This window comes from Budorcas taxicolor, chromosome 16, assembly GCF_023091745.1.
Source record: "Budorcas taxicolor isolate Tak-1 chromosome 16, Takin1.1, whole genome shotgun sequence".
Taxonomy (NCBI): Eukaryota; Metazoa; Chordata; class Mammalia; order Artiodactyla; family Bovidae; genus Budorcas; species Budorcas taxicolor.
Genome location: NC_068925.1, coordinates 63,662,511 through 63,690,109, shown reverse-complemented (window position 1 = coordinate 63,690,109; position 27,599 = coordinate 63,662,511). Strand labels below are relative to the sequence as shown.

The window sequence follows — 27,599 nt, the reverse complement described above, 5'->3', positions numbered from 1 at the left end:
GGTCTCTCCCCAGGCCAATCCTCTTCCTGGGGAAGAGAGATCGGTCTCTTTCTCAGGTCAATGTCTTACACACGCCTTCTGTCCTAGACTTCTTGTGTGTGCGCAATCATTTTAAAATTTAATTTCTATTTTTCTCAAAGTTATGCATGTTGGGCTTTAAGGTCAAATATTTTTTAAAGCTTATAGTGAAAAAACAGCAGCCCACAGCCTCACCTTTTCTCACCCCTGAATCTGACTCCCCATAGGCAACCACTTGTAATTCTTTTACCTGCTTCTTCTAGTACTGATTTCCAATTTTCTAAATATTATACTTATACAACTGCTATTTCTTAATCTTTCAGTTTTAGGTATTGCTTAAGCACTTTCCCACTGTGGAACTTAAGATTTTAGTTTCTGACATTCCCTTCTCCTCCCCCTACTTATTCTCTCCTATGCTCTCAAGGCACCATAGGGGCTGTCTCAAAATCCAGGGTGAACAATGCACATCTGACTGACAGTTGAGCTGTATGGAGTACCTACTTAGCTTGTATTCCTTTGGTGATAACACTTCTGTATTCTGTGGAATTCATTGCTTAGACTGATGTATATGTGTGCTAATACATACAAATATCTATATATTCACATATATATAGTTTTGGAAAAAAACATTAAACTCTTCTAACTATACTAATACACATTGGGAATTATTAATTCCATTTTTTCTTAAAGATATCATTTCTACAGCCGTCTGTCATTCTACTCAAGTCTGAACTTGGTGTTCCCTAGACTTTCGGACAGTTAGCATCCTAGATGTCCCTTCCTCATCATCCTGGAAAACTGTCTTCCTCTCTAATTAATCTCTTTTTTCCATAAGTTGCATGTCCTTCTCCCTCCTCAATGAATTCCTTATTTTTAGTGACTCACATTCTCCAGGAGTTTCTTCAGAAAGAGTGTCTCAAAATATTGCAATTTCACCCTCACAAATAGTTGCTAGTTTCACTAGGTATGGAATTCCATCTTGGAAATTTTTTTCCTTCAGAAAGTTTTAGGAGGTTTTCTATTGGTTCCTAACTTTCAATATCATTGAGAAGTCCAAAGCCATTCTAACTCCAGATTCTGTATAGATAAAATTCATGCCCTTAATAATCACCAGAAGCTTTCAGAATATTATCTTACTCAGATGCTCTGAAATGTCATGATTTATCTTGGTGTGGTCTTTTCTCTTTCATTGTGTTGAGTTGTCAGTGGGCATTTTTCTTATTAATTCATCTGTTCTCAGTTATCTCCATACCCACCTCCCATTTCCTTGCCATATAAATAACTGTTACTCTATATTCAGTGTATACATTTTAATGAATTTTTACAAACTGTGTACATTTTTTTATTTATGTGGATGATACTATACTGTTTCCATCTCGTTTTCACTAAACTCTGCTTTCAATGTGTACATGGTCTTTGTTGCTCCTAACTGCCACATAATATGTCATGGCCTACATCCAAGAGATAGCTAACTGCTCTGTTAGTTATGGGTACCCAGATTTTTGCTAAGTCTGCACTATAAAAACCTAATGTTATAAAGAATATCTTTGCACATGTACCAACAGATCTTTTAAAGTTGGCAATGTGAGTTTACTAGTTCTAAGAACATTTTTGGTATTTTTCTTTCTTAATTTTTTTCTATCCATTTCCTTGTTTTCTTCATGGAATTTTTATTAGTTCAATGTTGAAACAAATCTTTGATTTTCTTATTTTTGTTCTACTTTCTGTGTGATTTCAACTTTATAGTCCTACCATTTACTATTTATTATTTTTTTATACTTTTTACATTAATTCATTGTACATTAATATAAATTTTACATTAATTATTTTACATTAATTTCCAAATACTCTTAACTACTAAGTGTTCTTTTTCATAGCAATCTACTATCTTGTGGATAATCTCTTCTATCTCTGCTGATATCAATTATGCTTTAAAAAAATTACCTTCTGCTCCCTTCATTATTCATATTCCCTCAAACTCCTTCTACCTATTTATTATTTTGATTTGCCTTTGTGTTGGACCTTTTCTTTGAATGCTGATGACCCCTAACTGTTCCTATTTAAGATCAAGGTACAAAAGGCTTGTTGGAAGCTCCTATGAATGGCTGGGGCTTATAGAATGGTTTGCGGTGGGGGGAGTGTAGTGGTGACTGGTACTTGCCTCTCCCAAAGATGTATCCACATCCTAATTCCTGGAATCTGTGAATGCTCCCTTATTTGGAAAAAGGTAATGTAATTAAGGATCTTGAGATGAAGAGGTCATCCTGGATCATCCAGATGACACTAAATCCAACAACAAGTGTCCTCATAAGAGACAGACAGAAGGAGATTTTAGACAGAATAGGAGGCAATGCAGCCACAGAGGCAGAGACTGGAGTGATATAGTCACAAGCCTAGGAATGCCTGGGGCCAACAGAGGCTGGAAGAAGGAGGAAAGAAATTCTCCCCTAGATCCCTAGGAGGTAGCATCACCCTGCCAGATTTTGGCCCTCTAGCCTCCAGAACTATGAGACAATTTCTCACACTTTTAAACTGCCTGGTTTGTGATAATTGTTGGGGTGGCCAAAGGAAACTAGTAAGTGAACCTCACCAAAAGTGATGGGTCAGACCATTTTTCTGCTCACCTTCAAATATCAGGATACAGAGGTCTTTTCTCTTCAGATGGATGGTTTTCCACAGAGGGCTGCTGTGAAACCCTCTCCCCCTCCTTCCCCAGACTGCTACAGTTCTGAGAGCCAAGAAGTAGAACTGGGATGGAAACATGACATCCAGTTTGTGGACTTTCATATAATACTCCTGTTTTCACTACAAGAGATCAACCCCATTCTAATATTAAACTCTGTTTGAACATGGTGGATTGAACCAAGTTGGTCATCTCCTGTGTGTCCACAAATCCAAGCTTTTCTGATTCATCCTTGACAGAGAGGAAATCGTCTAACTAGGGTGGCGTGGGGTTGGTTGGGGCAGGCACCTGTGAACATTGTTTGGTGGAGGGGAGGACATATCTAAATGTTCCTTACAAGGATTTATGAAAAATCTTGTTTTAGCATCCCTCATAACCCAGCTTTACATGATGCTTCAATTTCTGACCCTTTCTTGGCTCTCATTTTTTTTTATTGGCATTCCTCATTGTAGTTAATGGAGCCTCAGCTTTCATGCCACTAGATTAGTTGTCATTTACTCTCCGTCTTCAAACATTTTGTTGGCAGCTCTCATTTGTTTTCATACCCTCTCCTATTCTCTCTGTCACTGTGTCCTTCTCAAAATTTATTTCCTGTTTGTGGATGTACAAGAGATAGCCAACTTGGTTCAATCCACCATGCTTAAACAGAAGCATCACTTTATATAAATTTCCATTTCAAGAACGTTTGCCATTCAGACAAGAAATTATGTTTGGTTTTGCTCAGAAAATAGAAGACCCTCTTTGACCCTGTTTTTGCCCTTCTATTTTCTCCTTTCAATTCCCAAAGTGAAATTTCCACACAGGTTAAATTAGGTCATATCATAGTCTTCTCACTCTCTATAACAAATTCCATTTTTTCATGTTGGCTTATGGGGTGGTGCTCCCCTTTCTGGAATATTCACTCCCATGTATTCTATTTTAATCTATTACATATTTTTCATCCAAAGCAAAATCCCAATCCTTTATGAAACCATTCCTGATAACTTCAGACTATATAGATTTGTCCCTTCCCCAGACAAATGAACTATATCTTATATTAGCCAGTAAACAAAGTCCTGCTCCCTAACTGTTTCAAGTGTTGGTGTTGTCTTTTCAGCAAAACACAAGTTTTTTAAGGGCAAAAACTATGCCTTAAACTTTATGTGCTCCTTGTAATGCTTATCATGGCATTGAACACTGAATGTTTGTTAACTGATGTACAGTAATTCATGCCACAAATATGAAATTTGATGTCCAATACAAAATAGAGTAACAACCTTTTGAGGATAAAGCTTACATCTTATTAAACATTATATGCCTAACAACCAGCACAGCATTTGACAAAAGTGGTCTCTCTTGAATGATGGAATGAAAGGATGGGTAAATGGACTCACTACATATCATGTTCAATGTTGTACCAATTTAAGATTTTTAATTCCTAAGAATACTAAAGATGATTAAAATGACTGTACTCCAAGCATCTGGGGCAGCTTTTGGCCCAAAGGGGCTGCTCAGTAAATGAGGGTTGCATGAACAAATCTGCAAGAAGTCCAGAGCATTAGTTTCTAGTCAGAAAGAAGAGAAGAGAGAAACATCTGGCTTACCCAGAAAGCACTCCCAGGACGAGGTTGAGAACAAAAAAGGATCCAATGATGATGAGGGGGATGAAGTACAGCCAATTCCAGGTGGCTCCTAAGGCATCATTGGTCTGAAAGAAAGAAAAATGGTTCTTTAGTATTATACTTCATCAAAACCATCTGCCAGGTGAAGGCCTCCATTCCTGCAGCTTCACATGTAGGGTTATGCAACAAGCACAGTGCAAAGCAGATAAACGTTGCATTGCTTCACTCCCCATTTGATGTGATTGTAGATTAACTCATTCTCCCATGTATCCTGTGCAGGGCATCATGTCACCCTGACACAACATGCATTTGAATGGTCTAATCTCCTCACCCAATGGATAACAGTCCAGAAAGGTCAAATATTTTTCTAAGATCACACAAATAATCACTAGTGTTTTAGTGTTTGGTGATGTGGGTTCTAAGCCTTTCTACTCTAAATTAGGCAAATTCTCAAAAGACAAAAGGTACATCCATCATTTTAGTCCAGGGATTCTGGTAAAGACCTTGACAGGTTGCTTGGGAGAGATGAGTGTTATCCATGTCCTGCTCAGCTCCTGACCCTGGGCTCTGGCTTCCTTTCTTCCATCACATCATGGTCCAACAGTACACAGTTAGACCAGGCCAGGCCCTGGGAAGGCTCTGGAAAAACAAGGAATAAATCTAGATTTGAAAAGGGACCCCTTGTTCTCTCTGTAATGCTAACACGTCATGAACTAAAACCCACATGGAAATCTACATTCTGGATTCTAATAGCACAAGTGTGATGCCAGGCCTCTGAATGGTAGGGGTTGAGGGAGGATCATACCACGTGGCTCAGTCAACTCCCCCTCTCCCAAAAAAAAAAAAAAAAAAAAAAAAATCAACTCTTGGTAGGATTTCTCATTAAGCACCTTGAAACAGTTTTGGAACATTTTGAAAGTCCCATCTAATGCTTGGATCTCTCAATTAAACTTTCCCTTGCCTCTCTCCCCATGATATCAACCCCAAATCTTCCTAATTTGTCCACCTGAACTACATTTTGCATACACAGGGCTTTGAAATCCCTCCCAATCCCATCCTACTCTCTCACACACAAACTTTTAATACTTGTTTGAAACTCAACAGTTTCTGGAAAGATATTTTATTCCCAATTCACTGGAGAAACAAGGCCAAGCCATCCAAATCAAATGCCATGCCCAAAATTCACACACTAAATTAGCAAAACGAAGAATTTCTATGGCAAAGTGTTTCTTGTCCCTGTTGTACCTTTTTCTCCCTCTCACTTTGCCAACATATTTTGATTCATCATCTTCCTGCTTCCCGTGGACTTCTATGACATTCTTCTTGTTTTTCCCCCAAATTATCTCATTTTCCTTCTGCTTCCCAAAGAAATATGTCAGCCTATAAAATACAGCCTCCCACTGATCATGGCAACTATCACTGCACAATAGATTTTTCCATTAAAAAACAGCTTCTAAAGCAACCTCCTTCACCAAACTTGTCTCTTTGTCTTGCCCCTACACTATTGAGAGAGGTATGTTTGCAAATGAAGCAGAATAAGAGTTAAAAACAAATACCTTCTGAACTGAATGAACAAAAGCAGAGACCTGCCAATTTCAGTATATAAGAGCCAGTGTTTTGGTTCAACAGGTCTGGTGAGTCAAATGCAAACAAAGAAGATGAGGGCCAGACCTTAGAGGAAACCACTCCCGGTATCAGAAGGAAGATACAAAAGAACTGGATGCCAAGGGCTACAGGGGGTTTGAATGGACATCAGTTCAATTCAGTTACTCAGCTGTGTCCGACTCTTTGCAATCCCATGGACTGCAGCACGCCAGGCCTCCCTGTCCATCACCAACTCCCGGAGCTTATTCAAACTCATGTACATTGAGTCCGTGATGTCATCCAAACATCTCATCCCTTGCCGTCCCCTTCTCCTCCCACCTTTAATCTTTCCCAGCATCAGGGTCTTTTCAAATGAGTCAGCTCTTCGCATCAGGTGGCCAAAGTATTGGAGTTTCAGCTTCAGCATCAGTCCTTCCAATGAATATTCAGGACTGATTTCCTTTAGGATGGACTGGTAGGATCTCCTTGCAGTCCAAGGGACTCTCAAGAGTCTTCTTCAATACCATAGTTCAAAAGCATCGATTTTTTGGTGCTAAGCTTTCTTTATAGTACAACTCTCACATCCATACATGACTACTGGAAAAACCATAGCTTTGACTAGACGGTCCTTTGTTGGCAAAGTAATGTCTCTGCTTTTTAATATGCTGTCTAGGTTGGTCATAACTTTTCTTCCAAGGAGCAAGTGTCTTTTCAACAACTCTGTAGCTTAGACAGTCACCCCCACCCTTAGCACTCTTTGGCAGCAAGAGCTCAGTCTGCTCCCAGTACCCTAATCAGGGCTCAAGTGCCAATAAGCATTAGTTGGTGTCAGCAAGAGCAAGGATGAAATTGTGGCTTTTAAGCTCTCTTTGGTCCCAGGAGTGACTGTGCTATGTCTTGAGGATGGTGAGAGCAATTTCAGTTGGGTGACTATTTGCCAAAGACGCTGCAGAGTGAAGAATAATTTCCAAATTGTGGTCTTCTTATTGCTAGTGATCTGTAAGATGCTCACATGTTCTGAGGAAAATGAGATTCTGGAATCAAAGAAACTCAGGAAACACAGCAGATTTTAGTTTTGCATTATCCTGTGAGAAGACCCACCCCAAAGAAATAGTATTCAAGTTGCTTCCTCCATCATTGCATATGCATTCTTGATTACAAACCTCTTTTTCAACACAAACCTATTAACATATGAGAAAACACAGCCCATGAAATACAGGGATAGAAGGACTCCCCTTCACAGGCCCAGAGTCTGGGATATGCTTTCTAACTCTTCTCTAAAACACTCAGTGTGTTGTGAGAATGTTTTGGTTTTGCTTTAACCTACATTAAGGCAAGAGCCTTCACTGTCCACTCATTTCTGTACCTGGCACCTGACAAAGTATTTGGCACAATAGGTGCTCAGCCAATCAGTAAATGACCACGATTTGAGTAAAATGATTCTCAGGTTTAAAATACGCCAACAATAAATTTATTCTGATATTCTCCCCAAGTTTTATCTGAATTGCATTTGAAGAAGTCATCCACCATGGTATTGGAGCCTGTGGGATGAGAAGAAGAGGAGAAAGGAAAGAGAAGGAGAAAATGAATATCTGGGAGGACCCTGGCACCATGCCCTAGGGGGTTATTAAGGATGACTGACAGCTTAAAAGGTTCTTCTGGAGAAAGCAGCCTGACAGCTCCCCTAGATTATTCACAAACCTTTTAATAGACCCGCTGCACCCTAACTACACCTTCCTCCTCTCCCTCCTGTTTCCTCTTAGCTCCTCCCCTCCCATCCTTCCTCTCCAGGTGGCCTCACAATCTCACCTCCCGTGCTTGTCAGTGGATCAATGACAGGTCCACTAGGGCAAGGGAACAAACCTCAGCAGGAAGTGGGCAAGCTTGGGACTTCACGCCTCCCTCCTCCAAAATGGCAAGGTTCTTTCTGATGCTAATTAGAGTTTCAATCTCTTTCTGATTCATCATTATTACAACCTTAAAATTGTCCAGTGTAGGTGAGACAACTACTGCAGTATCTTTTGAGATGGAAGAAGAGAAAAGCACTCGACAACTCTGAAGGCAGCAAGTGCCCTGACCCCATATAAGGGGGGAGTCAGGAATGCCAAGCAGAAAGTCGCCAGTTCAGCTCCAGAGTTGTGACTGTGCTCCCTCTCGGGGTGGACATGCCTATCTGTGGCACAGCAGGCGGTGGGAGAGCGGAGGGGCTGCCTAAGTGAGAGGAAGCATCTCCCCTTCCCTTCTCTCCCTCCAATACCCACCTCCCCCACCCGCTCAGCTTCTGTGATCCCAAGCACCTTGGGTGTGGGAGCATCACTTCATTCTCCCTACCAATTCTTCCCTCAGGGACAGAAGAGTCATCCTAAGTACTCCATGCAAGATTGAGAGAAAGAGGACCTTTCCTAACATAGTCCATTGATTTCTGGTTCCAGGAGAGTCTCACGGTGGAAGCGTCCCTGCCCAGCCTAGTATTGTGGAGCAGCTAAAGTATAAACCAGCCCCTCCTTGCAAAGAAGGCTTGACAGTGCATTCCAGCCTCCTCCTTCCCCACCATTCATGGAACACCTACTCTGTGGCAAGCAGTACCAAAGAGAGCTTTTCTTTGGAGCAGTGTCCTCTTATTTAAGATGCTGAGTCTCCTCCCACTGTCCCAGTCAAGCCCCTAGACTCGACAGGCTGGCTGGCCTCCACCTCTCTCACCTCCCAATTCCCTGAGTGACACACACACGCACACGTGTGCAGGACGGGGGTGATGACAGACAGAGAAAGCACTGGGGGTGGCGGCCCACCTGCACAGGGAGCACTCAGCGGGTAGCAGGCCCGACAGTGAGGACATGTTCCTCTGGGAACCTGCCTGACTGGGGGTGGTGAGCCCACCCACTCCCTGGGCAAACAGGCACACATGGCAATTATCACATTAATCTCTGGGGGATGGGGGAGATGGTGGAGGGCAGAGGTGGGAGGAGCCAGATTGGAGAGAAAGATGGGGATGGGATGGCAGGAGGCAGGGGGTCCTATGGTTTTCCTGGCGCAAGGCTGAAGGCAGTGCTAGCCTCTGTAGTTGGAAGCAGGTCTCTATCAGGATTCCACAGGGCTCTGTGGAAAACAGGCAGAAGAGCCTCCTCTTGGATGGCCATGCCTTTCACAGAGCAGCTTCTACCACGGAGGCTGAATGACATATGGCTGCAGAATTGGGAGGTTGATGAGTTGGGACTGGGAAAATATGAGGGTTTTTTCAGGGGAAAAAAGGGTCCTTCGGGAGGGGGGAAAAAAAAAGGTCTCTTGGATACACCTGCTTCCCAGGCTGGAGGCACCAGCAGGCAAGCTCCCGCCCGGCCCCCATCAGGGTTTCTCAGCCAGTGCGTCACTAGTATCTTGGGCTGGATGATTCGAGGCTGGGTTGGGGAGGAGGAGGCTGTCCTGGTCACTGTATTTGCAGGATCCCTGGTTTCTACCTATTAGATGCCAACAGCACTTTTCCCAGTGTGACAACACAAAGTGGCACCAGCACTGCCCAACATCCCGGTGGGGGTGGGGGGCAAAAATGGCTTGCTATTGAGAACTACTGGCTTAGAGACTCTGGTCTCAAAGACAACTTTGGGATTACCAACTGAACTCAAGTCAAGGAATGGCTGGAGCAGCGGTCCTGGGCTATCAAAGAAGCCAGGCCATTCATCTCAGGAAAAACATCTGTCCAAGGGGACTTCCCTGGTGGTCTAGTGGTGAAGATGCCACACTTCCAGTGCAGGGAGCACAAGTTCGATCCCTTGTCAGGGAACTAAGATCTTGCATGCCACGTGGTGAGGCAAAATAAAAAAGTCCAAGGCCTCTGTTGACCACTCCAGGGAGAGAAAATTCAGAGAGGGCAAGAGTGGAGTAAAGGAAAGGGGCAGAGACCAAAGACAATTCCACAATTCCACCTTCCCTGATGGTATGATACCTGGGCACCCAGCACTGCCCAGCTTGCTGGCCTCCCCTGGGCCCGCACTTCATTTCAGCACCAAGTGAACACCTCCTTTTCATCCTAAGAGACTTGAAGTCCATGTCTCAGTGCCAGAAGTCATGTGTTGTATGACAAATGTGTGGACCATGTATTAATACTGGGGGACAGATATTCTCCTAGATACTGGGGATAAATGATGGACAGAACACTCCCAGGTCCTGCTCCACATGAAGTAGTATAATGGGGAGACCCCCATTAATTAAGTGAGCTCACACGGCCTGTTTGACTTTAAACTGAGGGGAGGGTGATGGAGGACCACTCACAGGAGCTGACCTGCAGGTGCATCTGATCTGGTTCAGGAAGTCAGCAAAGAATTTGCTGAAGCTTTCAGAGTAAAGCGTCACATGAGTCTAAGAAACTACCTTGGCAATCGCAACGGAGGTTAGAAAGGCAGAGGAAAGGTTTATCATGGAGGGGAAAGGGAGAGGAGGAAAAGGTTTAAATTAAGAAGTGCTCACAGTCATAAAAAACAAGCTTATGCTTACCAAAGGGGAAAGGGGGATAGTGGGATAAATTAGAAGCTTGAGATTGCCATATGTATGTTACTACATGTAAAATAATATACAAAATAGATAACTGACAGGGACCTACTATATAGCAAAGGGAACTCTATTCAATGTTCTGTGATAACCTGTAAGGAAAAAGAATCTGAAAAAGAATGGATAGATGTGTGTGTGTGTGTGTGTGTATGTGTGTGTGTGTAACTGAACTGCTGTGCACCTAAAGCTAACATGTTGTAAATCAGCTACACTTCAATTAAAAAAAAAAAAAAAGAGTAAGAAGTGCCAAGAGGTAGGGGACACAAGAGAAGAAAAATGGGGGCAGGGAAGGAACGCTGACACCGAACTCCTGCCTCTTTGCAGTAGCAGCCCCCAGGCACCTGAGTGGATGTTGTACTGAAACATTCATAAATCATAAGGGCACCACCCTTAGTGGATTTTTTCAAAGTGTATATAACTGTGCAGCCAGCATCCAGATAAAACCAGGCTTCCCTCACATCCCTTCCTAGGAACCATCTCCTCCTCAAATGTAATGTTCTCCTGACTTCTATACCCATCAATTACGCTGGCCTAATTAAGAAATCACATCTCACATTTCACTCAATGTCCTGAGCCATCCACATTCCCTCACTGCTCAGGGACTTACACTTGGAAGAACCCTCTCCCTGCTGAGCTCTCACCAGCCTAGACGTGGCAGAGTCTGTGCTGTCCCCAGTGGTCTCCTTTAGAGCAGGTGGACCAGCACCCACAGCAGCTCTGAGTTTTGGCTGCTAATGGCTCATACCTGGATCCTCCTGAGAAGTTGGCCACCGACTGACAGACCCTCCTCATCTGGGAGTTTATGCCTATCCATGGGGGCCGTGACCTAGAACCAACAGCTCACTGAGGTGGGGGTGTCACGAGCCCAGCCCTTCCCCTCTGCATGGGACAGCCTCCATGGCGCAGTTCACTCTGGAGCTGCCTTGGGGATCAGACTCAGGTTAAAATGTGTACAACCACATCTCTGTCTAGTATTTTCTCCTGACCTATTCACCTTTCCTCCTATCAGTTTGGGCTTCCCCCGCAAGCAGTCAATCAGTAAAATCATTGCCACAAAAATCTCTGTCCCAGAGACAGTTTATAGGGAATCTGATTTAAGGCATTAAATCGCTATCTCATCAGAGTTTGACCAACCTCACAAAGCAGTAACACTCTTCCCCTGAGCCACCCAGATGGATAATAGATGATGTTTCTAAAGGCAGAGCCACTGCCCTTTGACCACAGTCACATTTTAGGGAAAGGAAGTATGATGTACAGCGTACCCTACGACCACTAAGCAAGGTAAGGCCTGTGGATCACATGTACCAGGAATTCTAGCCACCATCTAAGTAGATTACAGGAACACACTACCCAATCCATCATTTGGTAGAGGAGGAAACTAACTAAGGTCTGGACAAGCAAAGTAACGGGGCCACAATCTAGAGCCACAGGGGGTCAACTTCTTGAGGACGCTTGACTGTCCATTATCTCACTTGGTCTCTTAATAGCAATCCTACCCACTCTGTCACCACCTTCTAGGGCAGAGCCACAATAAAGAAGAAAGCCAACGCTAGGGTCTGGCAGCCAGAAGGTAAGAGCTGTATCTCTCAGACCCCAGGCAAGAAAGCAGAGTCGGGGGAGCAGGTGGAAAGAATGAGGACAGAGAGCCTGAGTGAAATACAGCCACCTGCTGCCACCCAGCAAGGAGGCGGAAACTGTCAGTCCTGGAGGCAAAGCATTTCATTATGTCTCAGACCCCTGAGTGTACTTAATAAATGTGCTAAGTCTCCCCACACAGACAAGCTCCAAAGGCAGCATCTGGCTTAGCCAGGAGCCTGAGATAAGTAATCAAGGCTTTCCATGCATTCTGGTCCTTTTCAGACCCCCAGATTTGATGGCCAGTGGCCACTTTCTCCTCTTGCCTGGACTGCCAGCAACTGTCACTGAGGATTCGGCAGGACCTTAACCCACGTGCAGAAGTACCTCCAGGGGGACTTCCTATTGGGCATTTCACCACTTATTCTTCCTCTTCTCTGACCAGTGGCCCCAGGAGGAGAGCCGGAAAAATCCGCTCTCCCACCTGTGTTCACAGGCAGCAGCATGATGCCATCAAGGCCAGCCTCGGGAGCTCTGCTTAGTATCACCAACCAGCAAGCACTGCCCTACCCTGGACGTGGGTGGCGATCACCACTGGGGCTGGACAGACAGGTATGGATGTCTTTGTGAGAATCCATCCACACGCCTGGGAAGAGGACGCAAGTAAATGTCAAAGTGAGGGCGGATGAGCAGTACTGCATCTGACCAGGAAGGCTGCCATGACCTTGTCCACGCAAGTGAGCGCCTTCACACCCACACAGCTCGGGGCCCGGCTGTGCTGAAGAACGCTTCTGTAAATCCTAACAATTCCAATACCATTGTTATGTGAGGTTTGTTGTCTCCTCCCTTTCTGATCACTGGCCCAAAAGCCCAAAATGGAGATAACAGATCTATTCAAGATCTTGTATTGTTGAAGCCGGGATTGGGTTCCACAGGGGCTCAATATTCTATTCTTTCTAGTTGTGTGTATGCACAAATTTTTCTATAATAAAGAGTTTTTACATTTTCTCCAACTAAAACTGTATAGGTTATTTATACGGTTCAGGGTCGTATGTGGGTTTTTAGAGAACCTTTGTGGCAAAACACTGGAAAATGGTAACAGTGATGGTAACTGGGCAGGGGTAGAAATTAGTGATTTAATTTTAAAATATTTTTATCCTTTTCTATACTTAGCAGTTTTTTCTGCAGTAACTAGTGGGTTTTGCTTTGTTTTCATGGTCAGAGAAAACATAAAGAGTACTGTAGGGAAACAGCCAGAGAGAAGGGAAGGTCCTCCTGCCAGGCAACTGCAGCAGAGTGCTGGGGAGGTCAGCTTCCCTGGGGTCACTGGGAGCTGGACAGTTGGTTGAGATGCTGCTCACCTCTGGGAAAAGGTGAGTATGCTGTTCTGATGCTGCCATATGTACGTTGGCCAAGTTGGCCACTCAGAGAGAAAATGAACGAGGATACTTCTAGGACTTCCCTTGTGGTCCAGTGGTTAAGACTCTGAGGGTCCAGTGCAGGGGGTACAGGGATCGATCCCTGGTTGGGAAGCTACGATCCCACATGCTGCAGCACAGCCAAAAATAAATAAATGAATAAAGAGCTTGTTTCTTATGATGATCAGCTAACACACATCACCTTCTACCCAGTCTACATGGCTGGTTGGCCAGAGACTGAACGTATTCTTGCAAGAAACTCAAGCACCAGAAAGAGCTCAGAGAATGAGAGTAGACATGAGTCTCGGCAGACCCTCCCTTTAAAGCCCAGGGACAAAGGGTGCATGAGGCTTGACAGACCCTATGCACTGTGAGAGTTTTGTGTAGCTTAGAAAGACTCATGACACAGGGCAACAGGTCTTCAACCAATCCCTGGCTGGTTCTGTAATCTATCCCACAGTCCTCAGAGGTCAACCCTACTAGTTACGATCATTTGCTGCATTTCCATGAGTCCCCTGTCCCCTCCAGTTAAACATCTCTATTTCCCATTCGTCTAACATGAATTCTGTACCTTTCATCATCTTGAAGTTTAGAAGGAAGAACAACATCTTGTACAAGCCCCTTACTTTATGAATGAAGAACCAAAGATCAAAAAGCTGATTTCTGAAAGATACTCCCTAGTTGATTACAGAAGCACAGCTAGGACTTTTGACCCCCAGGCTACCTGGCACAGCCCTTCTATTCTCCCCCACATCATTTAGTATTGAGATTAAATATATGGTCCTACTCCCTCTGGTCATTTGTATGTAGTTAGTCTAACCTCCTGCTCTCCCTTGGAAGCTCCCTGAAGTTGGACACCATGATGATGTTTTACTTCTGAAGGTTCAGGTAATGGAGCTATGAACATGGCTATCAGATTTCATGAAGAAAGGAGTGAGGCTGGAGATGTCCTGGAAGGCATCCTGGGGCTGTGCCTTCACCTGGACTTGAAGTAGGGCAAGGATGTAGACTGGCCCATCAATGGAGGAAGACAGTCCAAGAGAGGGAAACAAGTGGGAACGATGAGGCTGCAACGAGTGGTCGTGGGGAGCAGTGAGTAAGGCAAGATGGACAGGAGCAGGTCCAGGCTTCCCTGGCAGACTAGTGGTTAAGAATCCATCTCGCAAAGCAGGGGACACAAGTTCAATGCCTGGTCCAGGAAGATCTCACATGCCACGGGGCAACGAAGCCTGTGCTCCACAACAAGAGAAGATGCCACAATGAGAAGCCTATACACCTTAATGAGAGAGTAGCCCCCACTCATTGCAAATAGAGAAAAGCCCAGTGTAACAGTGAAGCCTCACCAGGGCCAAAAATAAGTAAATAATTTTTTTTTTTTACTGAGGAGCAGGTCCTGGAAGACCCTGAATGGGGATGTAAATGTTTGGATTTGCTCATTACCCTAGAGCTCTTCCTTCCTTCTACCTTCCCTCTCTGCCAAGCCATGCGTTCCCTCATAGTAAGCCCGCTCAGTCTCCAGAACGATTCCCTGAAGCACATCACTCGACTTTTCTCTAGAATTTCCCAGCACTTAGGTGCACCCCGTAGTAGCATGCATATTCATTCAACATTTTTGAGTGTGTACTCTGTACATGATGAATGAGAAAGGAAAACAGTCCTTGAGGGCCTTGGTATCCATAAGCAGGCTAAGTCATGAGTATAAATGCCTATAATTGAAAATAGAGCATTAAGTGCTGCACTTGGGTTTCATTTGTACTTGTTCACAGATGCTCTTTATATGTGTTCTGCTTCTCTCACATATTAGGCCTCCCTTTCCACTAGGGTTGACTGGTTCTTATCGACAGAACCACATCCTTTATCCACTCTACTAATGCCTACAAACAAAGAGATTCTCAGTAATGCTATTAAATGGCAGATTTTAACACTACTACCATTCTTCTGCCTCACAGGCCTATATGAGTTTCCTTTCTGGAAATAAATATATCACCAGTAAAACGGCATCTCTGTTGACACATAGCAAGTACACTTAGCTAACTCAAATATTCAGCACAGCACATAAGAGCAGACACTCAAGAGCTTCAAGCATAATCATTTTTTGTGGCTTTCATTCCCTCCATAATGCCTTCTGAGCAGGTAAATTAATTTATCATCCAACATCCATGTTTTAATTAACGACTGCATGTCAAACACTATGTAAGGCTGGTAAGCCCAGCTGGTTCCCTGAAGAAGCCCCAGGCCAGTTAGTTTCATTTATTTTGTGGCCACAGGAACCACTCTTAGTCCTTGGCAAGAATGGCTTGAAAGCAAGGTATCATAGCTTTGATGTCTTTTTATCTTCTGACTTTAAGACATAGCTCTTAAAAACATGCTCCGTGGGTCTGCACTGGTGCTGGTAATGGGGATAATGAAATGTTCAGTCCCATGATTTATTTATCGTGGGATAAATATGCCTATTTATTACCCAGGGGTCTGAGAGTATCTAGGTGAGGTTCTTAAGTCTGATCTGTCCTGCTGGATCAGTTTCTCCAAGAATACTGGGCTGCACATGGGCCCAAATCATCACTCCACTCACCTCCCATGGCCATTGGCAGAGCCTGGCTCAGCCTGAGTCCCCAGGGCTGGTCCCCTCCACTTGTGAGCAGCTTTGTCCACTCACCCCAGTGTTAGACAAATGTTATTTTCTATGTGTGCCATGATGAAAAAGAATAGGAATCACTGTGCCAGACACCATCTGTCAGGGACACTGAGGAGGGAATTCCTCACTTGAGTAGGTGCCTACATCAGACAACAGATGTGGGGTCCCTTCCCACTCAGACCCAGATTCCTCTCTGTGGTTCTCCTCTATCTCATGGACTTGAATTCTCTGGTCTTTTCCCTGAAACCTTCCCTTTTCTCATCTTTTGATTGCTGCTGCCCTCCTAGACACTCATCTTGGCGGTTCTTCTTCTTTCCCCAGAGATACACAGGGTGTATTCCAGCTGTGAGCATTCCTACTGGCTTAGGGGAGTAACAGGGTTGAAACAGAATACAGATAATAAAGCAATAATGTTCACTGCTCCCCTAGTCTGGTAACCACTGGGAAAAAAAATCTCTTTTGGTCTTTACCATTCTTTGCACAACTTTCATTGCTGTACATTAGAGTAGAATGTGCTGAAATCAACCATGTTGGGTGACTCATGCAAGACTGCACATGAGCTGTTGGATGGCAAATCTAACATGGACCCAATGAAACCTATTTCTGGAGGTACTAAGTATACACCAAGAAGACCTGATTAAAACATTTTAATCTCCACATTCTCCTGTGACTTATACTCTAAGGCGCCAATGTAATTGAGAAGGAAAAGAATCAAGGCTTCCATTCATTAAGCATCTAGTCTACAATGAACACTGAGCCAGAGGCATACCAACCACGTGTAAGAGAGCTGCAACTGTAATTTCATGTTTTAGAGACAAAACAAAATCCAGGCTCATAAAACCTGAGGACTTGCCCAAGGCCCCATCGTCAGTATATTATAGAACCAAAATCCAAACCCATGTTTGACTTCCTCTTAAGACATGACATGGTGTTGCCTCTTGTATGGTGGGGGAGGGAGAGAGAAAGAGAGAAATAAAAAATTTTAACATAGAACATATCAGAACAAAGCTATGACTGCAGGTATTTATAACAGCAGTGCCAGCAAAAAAAAAAAAAAAAGTTTCTCATCAATTGCATATTGAAATCCTATCTGAATATTATATTGTTTCTACAACTTTGAGAAACACCTTAATGCAATGATTTCTTCTCTGCCCTAGCTGTACGATAAGGCTGGAAGACTGTCATAGAGAGTTCCCTGGCTAGTAGTGAAACAGCCACTCTGTTGCCAGGGTGACCTTGTTAAGTGGGACAAGTGACTTCCAGCCACGGCTGGCTTCAGTCTTCAGAGGAGGGCAAAGTTATCATTTCTAACCAACATCTCTCATCTGTCAACATCTCTCCAACCTGTCTCTCTTCTGCTTAAAACCCTCCAAAGCCTGCCCATGCCAAATCTCCTACCACGAGAGACCCCAGCCCAACCTCTCTGGCTCATCTCACAGCCCCCGGCTCCTTGTATAACCAGGTCACATGGCCACACAGAGATTCTTACAGTTATCCCATATGCCACTTTCTTTCACAGCTCTGTGCTCTTGGTCATATAGTTCCCACTGCCTAGGATACCTTCTCTGCCTTTTCCTCCTGGAAAGCCTCTGATTAAAGGTTACCTTCCCCCAGAAACCCTCCCAGAGTCAGTCATTCTCTTCACTCTCTGCACATAAGGCTACCATGTCACTCAACTCTGTCCTGTACTTATGGCTTGCTGGTATGCCTTTCTCAACAAGAGTTGACACTCCCCAAGAACAAGAAGGTCTTCTTTTTCTGTCTATCTGCCTCAGAACCGAAGTTAGTTCCCAGTGGGTACTTTATTCAGAGTGAATAAAAAATGAATAAGTTAATACGCTGAATGTGTCATGACTGAGCGACTAAGAGACAGCACAGCACACAACTCTGATTAAATCTAAGACAAGCAAAAGAGAGAAAAGAAAAGGTGATGAGAAAGAGGATTTCTTAAAGAGTTAATTAAATGTCCAAAGGTTTCTTTTATCACTAAGAGGGCAGAGTCACAGGTTGCCTAGAGGGGGTTTATCAGGGATTATCACTTAATAAGCCCTTCCCAGGTATATCTGGCCACTGAAGGACTTCATCCTCCAATACTCTTCAGAAGAAGAAAGGCTCTATCAGTCTTATCTCTGATGAACTCAGGAAACAATTAAAAACAAAACCTGCAGATTCTGCCATCACACCCAGCTACAGTTTCAGCTGTAAAACTGGGTTTGAGGGAGGTGGAAAGTACAGACTTGAATGTGGACTGTGGTTCCTCCAGGACCCCAGGAAGAGATTAGGGGAACTCTTCCTGATTGTGAAACTATTGGGTTGGCCAAAAAGTTTGTTTGGGTTTTCCATAACACTTTGGGAATAATCCAAAAGAACTTTTGGCCAACCTAATGGAAGAGAGAAACACATCTCTCAGTAGATGATGAGGGGGTTGAGGGGGAGGGAACTAAGAGGGGAGAGAGCAGCCTCTTTGGGAAAGCAGCAAAAAAACACAGTCTCTCTGCAGTGGCCAGAGGGTATGAAGGTGATGGGGAAGAGAGCATTTCTCAGGGAAGATGGCCCTGGTTCTCTCAATGTCAAAGCTAAGCTTGAAACTCTCTAGATCCCAGATGGGGAGTTGTGTTCTGTCCTCCTAAGCTTTATTGGGTAGAGATGCTTTTTCAGCTGGAAATTCACTTACTCCTCCACCTGAAACCCTCCCCCCTACCCCATCTTCTCAAAGATGAAGAGATGCATTGTGAAAAGTTCTGGCCATCCTTCAAGGCCTTTCTCTTACCCTTTCTGGATGAACCAATACCCTGATCACCCAGAAAGGGCCCTCCAGTGCCCCAGGGGCTTTTCCAACTAGGCCTGAGATCCTCTAATTTACATATTAAGAGCTAGCCCCAAACCAACTGCTTTGTTTAAACTCTGGCCATAGTCTGAAGAGTATGCATTTCTTGAGACAGACTCTCTTGATATTCAACGTGAGGTCACACAACATCAATAATAAGAGTCCACACTTTGGGGAGCAATCCCGATGTAACATTGTGCCCACAGGTGCACACTTAACTTCCTCAAGAATCCTTTGAAGCAGATACTGGCAGCATAGCCTTTTTCTCTGATAAAGAAACTGAGGCACAGAGCGGTTGACTAACCTGCCTGAGGCTGCACAGTTAAGTGACAGGCTGAGGACCACACCAGCTGTCTGATAACTGAAACACAGAGCTCCACACTCATTATGTATTAATGTTATTTAAATAGGCTAAGTTCAGTTCCCTTTAACCCTTGAAAATGGGGGGAGAAAGAATGAATGAATCACTATTATTACTTGCCTTGTACAAGGAGACTGGTGCCTACTTCTAAGCCTTTTATCATTTGCAGGGGGTTGTAATATTTATCACACCACGTAAGGATTATTTACTTGTCAGTCCCCTGTACAAATCTGTGAAATTCTGGAGGACAGGGTTTTGTGGTTCAATGTAAAGCATACGTGTGCTACAGGACTCTGAATACTGCTCAATTCATATCTGTTGTATGAGCGGGTGAATGAGCTAATCAAATCTTTTAGAATAGAAATGTAAAGGAATATTCCAGCCACAACTAGCTCAAATTGGACAAACACAGTCTAGAACAGTGGTTCTCAAGGGTGGTCCCTGGTTCCCCCAACATCAGCAGCTTTGGGGGCCCTTGCTGGAAATGCATGTTCTTGGGTCCCAGGGCACACCTTCAGATCAGAACCCTCCAAATGAAGCTCAGCACTCAGCCACTTGTATTTTAACAAGCTTCTCAGACTATGCCTCTAAAGTTTGAGAACTAATGGTCTAGAGAAAAAAAAAGAAGAAAGAAGAAGTCTGCCATGGGTAGCCTCAGTTGCTATGCTGCTGTATCCAGGAGTGGAAAAAAAAAAAGAGAGAGAGAGAGATCTGAGGCAAGTCTGAGGTTGAGTGGGGAGGAGGCATGATGACAGAAGGGTGTGGGGAGAGATGAAGAGGGAGGAGAAAGAAGGTGGGTGAGAAGGAGAGACTGATTCATGCCAAAATCTGCTGGGAATGAAATGGGTTCATGATTACAGCCACGTGTTGCCACAGCAACAGGTCCAGTACCTCCCCAACCCTCCCCTCCCCAGGATGACCAGGCAGCAGACACACCTACGCTGAGGCCTGAGCCCTGCAGAAGGATTTAAGCTTCAGCAAGCTGGAAAAACACAGTGAGGAGAAAGCTTATGGAAGTAGCTCCCCACATAGGCTCTGGCCTCAAGCTGGACTCCTGGAAAGGCTGGTTCTTCCTAAGGGCAGTGATCAGTCCAACAGGAGGTGAAGACACAACCGTGTGGGTTTGCTCCTCCACACCCTGGCTCACAGCATCACACAGCCTGGCTAGGATGGCTCTGCCGCCCTGCGGGACTCACTGTGAAAAAGGACGAGTAGCTTAAGAGGAGAGGGAGAGAGCCCACCATGCTGCAGGCATGGAAGCAGTGGAGAGCATGAGGAAACAGGGCTCACAGACCAGGGAAGGATTACTCCAGAAGCCAGGGCAGGAGACCAAATGGGGAAAGAGACATGGAACAGAATTCACGTGAAGACACAAGGCCAGGGGTTCAGGAGGGAGAGCAAGGGGCTAGTAAGGAGCAGAGGCTCTCAGGAGCATCTCAGCACTTTGGTGGGAACGGCTGGAGCTGCCAGCGCACCCACAAGACAATCATACATCCAACTGACTTCACTAATAAAGGCAAGACAGGGGCTGCAGGAGGACACTGAGACAGGCAAAGCGCACAACGCTCCATACGCTAGATGGAAATAACTCTGGGAGAGCGAGTTTACAGCCAATTAGACATTAAAAGTAAGATATAATTGCTGTTGCTATGTTTGTTTCCAAGAAGAACTGTGTTATGATTAGACTAACAGCTAGTGTTAGAATTCTGAGCAAATTGCATGGAAGACTTAGCCTCACTTTGTCTCTGCGTGAGAGAAAAAAGCAGGTGAGAAAATGCTGAATCAATAAACCACCACTATTGTTCAAGGTATCTGCCCTCTGAAAACCCCTGTGCAGCCCCTGAACCCTTTTTAGGACGGAGAGTAGGGAGAAATATGCTGAGATATTTCCCATCCAACTCCTTCTAACCCTCATAACGACCATCACTACAACACCCATTTTTATGGATGGAAACATCGAGCCCAGAGAAATTGAGGGACATGCAGGTCATAAAGCACTGGGTTTTGAACTCACCTCTGCCTGACTTCAAAGATCATGCTCCTTTACCGACAACAAAAGGCACAAATCTGTCCACAAAAACGGAGAGGGGAGAACTGGTGGTCCATAAGTTACTCAAGGGCTGTGTACCTATTCCAGCCAGAATTGGGCATCTCTCACTGGACAGGTTAGCCCTGTGAGATGCTATAGTGTAATGGGAAGACCCTAGCCTCAGCTCTTCTTAGTTCTGTGACACTGGGCAAATCATTTAAACTCCCAGTGCCTCAGCTTCTCAACCTGCATAATGGGGGTGATAACCCCTCTCATGAAGCAATGCTGGGAAGATTAAGTGAGAAGCATAGTCTGATAGGTAACACACACCCCACCAGGTATTAGCTGTGGGATTGTGGGCATGTTACTTAGCTTTTCTGCCCTTTGGCTGCCTCATATCTAAAATAGCTGGGTTAGAAGCCATGTGGCTAAGACACTCAGCTCAAGGGATGGCAGGCAGAAAGCATGTAAAACGCGGATGCCCTGTGGTCCAGACCAGGGCTAAGACACTAAGCTCAAGGGATGGCAGGCAGAAAGCATGTGAAACGTGGATGCCCTGTGGTCCAGACCAGGGGTCCTCAGACTTCAGAATCTAATGCTTGATGATCTGAGGTGGAGCTGATGTTATAAGAATAGAAATAAACTGCACAATAAATGTAATGGACTTGGATCATCCTGAAACCATCGCCCCAACCCTGGTCTGTGGAAATATTGTCTTCCATGAAATTGTCTTCCCTGGTGCCAAAAAGGTCAGAGACCTCTGTTCTAGCCAGCTCCCCTCCTCGGAGAGGACAAGCCCATCCCGCAGCTGCCAGGATCACCCTCTCCTGAGAGCTCACAGCTGCATCCATCGCTGGGCACTGTCCTGCACCTCCGAAGGGGCACCTAGCTCAGCTTGTGTGGGCCAGCCTCTCCTCTGCCCGCCTTCAGACTCCTCCCTTTCTCAGCTGTTATCTCCCAAAAGCACACCCCGATCAACATTCTGCCTGCAATCCAGTGCAGAGTTGCCTTCCAGAAACCCCAGTCTGAGACAGGATCTCTATTGCAGTGCTCAATAAGGAAGAACTAATAACAGCGTTTATGAAGTCTTCAAACTCAAAAGGCTATGAAATCATCCATGTGACTCCTGGAAGCTTTATAGAATTAGTGGCATTCTTTCAGAAACGGGACTGTGACTTGAATGTCTTTGTTTCCTCCAAGCACCTTCAAGACAGAAGATCCTCTAGAGACATATTTGACTTGTACAGACTACATTTCTATTGAGCCCAAAATCAAATCCATCTGCCTGGGTCCAGGGGGTAGGAATTTCATTTCCACAATGTTGACATACATGGTTCATAACCAGAGCACACAGAGTCTCAGCAGTAAGGAACTTTAGAAAAAGAAATCCCTCTGACAGAATAGCTCTGTAAAAACGGGCCACACAAATCAAATTGGGGAAGTAGGTTATGTGAACTATTACTATTATTAGTTCTTTAAATATTAAACATTAAACAAAGCTCACATCTGTAAAGAGTTGCTGACCTGACCTTCCAGCCTCCCTGGGAGTGAGGCATGAGCTCCTGGGGGACAGCCGATCCCAGAAGAAGGCTCCCTCCAGCCCATCTCCTACCAAGGTGACAGAGAGTCAGTGACAGTTGCTTGGAATAGAAACTAGCTCCCTTATTCCCAATCCTGAATCCTGAGTTTCACTATACCCACTATAATTGGCTCCTCTGGAAACCTAGGTACAAGAGAAAGAAGAAATGCACAAATGTGCTCTTTCCATGACACGACACAGGTTAGCTCTGTGCTATTGATAGTCCTCAGTGACGTCCCTGTATTGGCTGCAGGGTAGAGGGAGGCTGGTTCTCTGGTGGAGAACGTGGAACTTCCAACACTCCATCAGCTCACTCAGTTCAAGGTGACTGGTTCAGTCTGAAGTCCGTGGGGCTACACGGAGATGAGCTCTTTCCTCAGGACTCCCAGACAGACATGCTGCTATTGACATCTGTCCGAGTTCCGGTGGGGTCCTGAGATCCACGGAGCAGTCTTCTATCACCGCATGAAGCCTGGGCTGAATCTCATCTCTCTGGGTTTTGTGGAGTCAGACGAGGCCCTAGGAAAGGCTGTGTGGATCGGGTGGCTCCCCCGAGGCCTGGCCAGAGTCACTCATCAGAAAAAGTAGTCAGACTCAGGGTTCCTCAACAATCCACATTCAGCTTGCAGCGAGACAATAAAAGGGCATTTTAACAGGTAAGCTCTCAACATGCTTGCTGGAGGCCGAGGAGCCAGCTTCTCCTTCTCTTCTTCCTCTGGGATGTGTGTGTGTTGCAGGGGGGGTGGAGGGGGGGAGGTGTTCCCCCTTCCCTTCAGCTACTCAGGGGTTCCTTCACTCTGAGGGGAAGCATCCAGATGAGGGGCTGGCAGGAGGTCCTGCGATGAAAGGTCACTCCCCACCGCCCTGCCGGCTGGGACAGGCCCTGGGAACACAGCTCCACATGCTCCCCGGAGGCCACACACGCTCCAGGCAACTCTGGGCTCACTGAGCACTGCCCAGGCCCAAAGCATGAGGCTGGGTGAGGAAACTGTTACAGGGGCACTGCTGGACCTCAGGCAGCTTAAGATGCAGTCAGGGAGACTGGAAAGTACAAGGAATCAAGACAAAACAAATAATACACCAGAAGAAAAAAAACAAAACACTGAGAAGGGAGATAGCGTCTGAGGGTTTGAGTGGTCTATAGACATTCTTAAAGGAACCGTCATCCTGGGGCCTGAAACGTGAGCGATCTCTGCAGAGGATATCCACTCTCAGCCAGAAGTCTGTCTCCGAGACACCCCAGACTCATGAGCGCCCAGCTTGGGCCGTGGGACAGCTGCTAATCACCTAATTAACCGAGCATCACACACCTGGCTGGCAGCTCTGCCGCCCTGGGCACCGAGCCTGAGAAAGTGCCCCTGTGATGTGGTGTCGGGTGGGGTTTGTTCGTTCTTGGACAGCAGGCCTCCAAGGAGCACAGCCCAGCTGAGGGTGACCAACTGGGCTCCTTCCAGTCAGGCCTTCTGGTTACCCGAGGACAATTGCAGAAGATGTGAGCCTGCCTGGCCTCAGAGGAATCAGGTGAGAACTGGGAAAAGCCACACGGACACTTGGAACGTGAGCAGGGCTCAGAGCCAGTATAGGCGTAAAGTCTGACACAGAGCAGGCAATTGTGCGTGCGTGTGTGTGTCTCTAAATGATAACTAAGAAATCATGAATGCGTGAATGAATGATAGGGCCTCGAAGTGGAGAGGCTAAAATAAAACAGATAGTGAGTAGCGTCAATACTGCTCTAGTCTAGGTCTGGTACTAAAGTCCCTGGGAGGAGGCAGGGCCTTCACCTCACTTGGCCTCATGGAACTGTTTTCTAGCTGGTTTGAACAGCAGTATGGCCAGACAGGAGGAGAAGTGCCCTCATCAGTTCTTCATCTTTAGTACTTGTGAAATTTGAAATTACAAAAGCAATGAGCATTAGGAATAAGTAACAGTCCAACAAGACAAAAAAGCATGAAGAAAGCGTTGCGTTTCCCCTCACCTCCACTCCCACCCCGCTGTGTTTACACAGAGTTCATGGCCTCATGCGTGTACCTGCCTGCCTCTCTCCATGCACTTGCAAACTCACATACAGCACTTTGCTAATTTTTTTTTTAATGGGATCACACTATACACATTACTCTATAGCTTGCTTATCTTATGTAAAAAATGGAATTTCCCCCCAGGACAAATACATGGATCAAATTCATTAAAACACACCATACACACAACCACATGGGCACAGGCTTATACAGAACCTCAACTATGCAACACTCCACAGATCTCCCTACTGCTGTTTGCTTTTGTGCTGCAAAACAGGGCTGAATACCCTCTTGCATACGATATTCTTATTAACTGATTTTTTAATTTTAATAGGTGAGCATCTTAAAAATAGGCTTACAGAGCCAAAAGGAATACATATTTTTGGTATTGATTCTCCTAAAGGTTGCGGCAATGCACTAAATCCTCCACTGAAATCTCATGAATGCCTCTTCTTCCACATTCTTACAGGTATTGGATGCTATGACCCTTAAAAGTTGGCCAATCTGATGGATGGAAAATGGGATTTAGGGCTTTATTTTGCATTTTTCTGGGTTATCAGCATCACTTCAGGTGTTGATTAGCATTTGGATTATCTTTTCTTTGAAGTGCTTACTTATATCCTGTGTTCTTTCTTTTTTTCCATGTGATTGTTTATCTTTCCCTTATAAATTTGTTGGAATTCTTTATATATCAGTTATACCAGAATTTGTTTTCTGTGTCATTTTTCTCAGTCTATCAATTGTCCTTTGAAGTGAAGTGTAGTGAAAATTGCTCAGTCGTGTCCAACTCTTCTCCATCCCCAACAGTTCATGGGATTCTCCAGGCCAGAATACTAGAATGGGTAGCCTTTCCCTTCTCCAGGGCATCTTCCCAACCCAGGGATTGAGCCCAGGCCTCCCCCATTGCAGGCAGATTCTTTACCAGCTGAGCCACAAGGGAAGCACATCAACTGTCCTTTGACATTACATATAGTGTCATTTTGGAGAACGCAATGGCACCCCACTCCAGTTCTCTTGCCTGGAAAATCCCATGGATGGAGAAGCCTGGTAGGCTGCAGTCTATGGGGGTCAGGAAGTCGGACACAACTGAGCGACTTCACTTTCACTTTTCACTTTCATGCATTGGAGAAGGAAATGGCAACCCACTCCAGTGTTCTTGCCTGGAGAATCCCAGGGACGGGGGAGCCTGGTGGGCTGCCATCTATGGGGCCGCACAGAGTCGGACACGACTAAAGTGACTTAGCAGTAGCAGCAGCAGTATAGTGTCCTTTGCCATGGAAAATCTGTAATTTCTTAAGGTCAAGCAAGCTCCGGGAGTTGGTGATGGACAGGGAAGCCTGGCGTGCTGCAGTCCATGGGGTGGCAAAGAGTTGGACATGACTGAGCAACTGAACTGAACTGAAAGTTGCTAGTCAAATATTAAGAGTTCCCACTGGAGATTAAAATAGTCATGTTCTTTTTCTCTGTTTTGTTTCAGGGTTCCCTGCTTCATGAAAAATAAGGTTCCAGTCTTATAGACTGAACTTGAAATAAGGCAGTTAGTTCATCTAACAAACTCCACAAGTGTACTTCACAGGAAATTTGAGAGAAAAACACTTTCCTGATGATTAGGGAAACAAAGCTTTGTGAACTTTCCACCAATATTCACTCCATGTAGAAGGAAAGACCATCAGCTGACACCTGAACCATTCAACCCCAAAGTCCACCATGGCTCAGATTCTAGTTCTCTTGGGGAACCATGGCGCGGTGGGGCACGGCGTGCATTACAGCAAGCTCTCCCTCACGTCTTCACCTCCTTGAGCACGCAGCTCGAGTAACATCTATGCCTTCCCCTCACCGCCGCAGACAGGGACACTCTGCTCCAATGGGCCTCCCCGCACTCCTTGGTATATCACACTTACCTCTTGCTTGGTAATTATTTACCTGCCATTCTTATTTACATTCCCAACACCTATTATTACTGTGCCTAGCTCACAGTTATTTGCTCCTTAAGTAGCTGGTGAAAGAAAGGGAGCAAAGAGAAAGCACGAAACTGAGGAAGAAGCATTAAAATCTGAGGCTGAATGTTCGCAGTTAACTGCCAACTCAAGATCAATCAGGAGTGAGTGTTAAACATTGCTGAAATTACAGGGTAAGTTAATGAAAAAAAAAAAAAGATTCCATTTACAAAAGGCTGACTGACACGCACAATTGCAAGAACATGCCTGGTTCATAAAGAAAGACCCGCCTACACTTCAGGCTTGCTGAGCTGTCACTCCTCAGCTACCATGTTCCACTATGGGACAAATGGGTTTTGGTCAAGGATAAAGTCTAAACATTCATTTTTCAGACTCTTAATGAGTTTTTAGAATGATCACTATCATTCAGCCCTAACTGCAGCCAATTTTCTCTGAGTTAATCTTGACATCAATACCCCACCTAAAGACTTTTTTATGATAAAAAATGATTCATGTGTTCACCCAATCAAGAGCGCATTTTCCAGAAGCAACACATTTTTGAACTGACTATCAGACTACAAAGAAAGCCACCAGCAATGAACTCCTGGGAGAAAGGACTTCAACTTTTTAATACAAGAAAGATAATCTTGTTATACAGATTTCTCCTTTAGCAGTAGAGTCCTGGTTTCCTCTCTGTAAGTGCAATGGACATTGACTTTCTGACTTGGCCTCACGTAAGCCCTGAGAGTGAGTGTTTCCAATCCTGGGGAATTCTAAAGAAGCTCAGAAAAGGGA

The 27,599-nt window shown here is 45.0% G+C and overlaps 1 protein-coding gene across 1 annotated transcript in view; it reads right to left on the bottom strand.

Annotated features, from left to right (window-relative positions):
• The window catches only part of CACNA1E (calcium voltage-gated channel subunit alpha1 E), a 332,597-nt gene that overhangs the window by 155,469 nt on the left and 149,529 nt on the right, over nucleotides 1–27,599 (bottom strand). Inside the window, exon 7 of the mRNA XM_052653512.1 lies at nucleotides 4,285–4,388. Coding sequence (XP_052509472.1) covers nucleotides 4,285–4,388 — 104 coding nt within the window. The remainder of the gene's footprint in view (nucleotides 1–4,284; nucleotides 4,389–27,599) is intronic.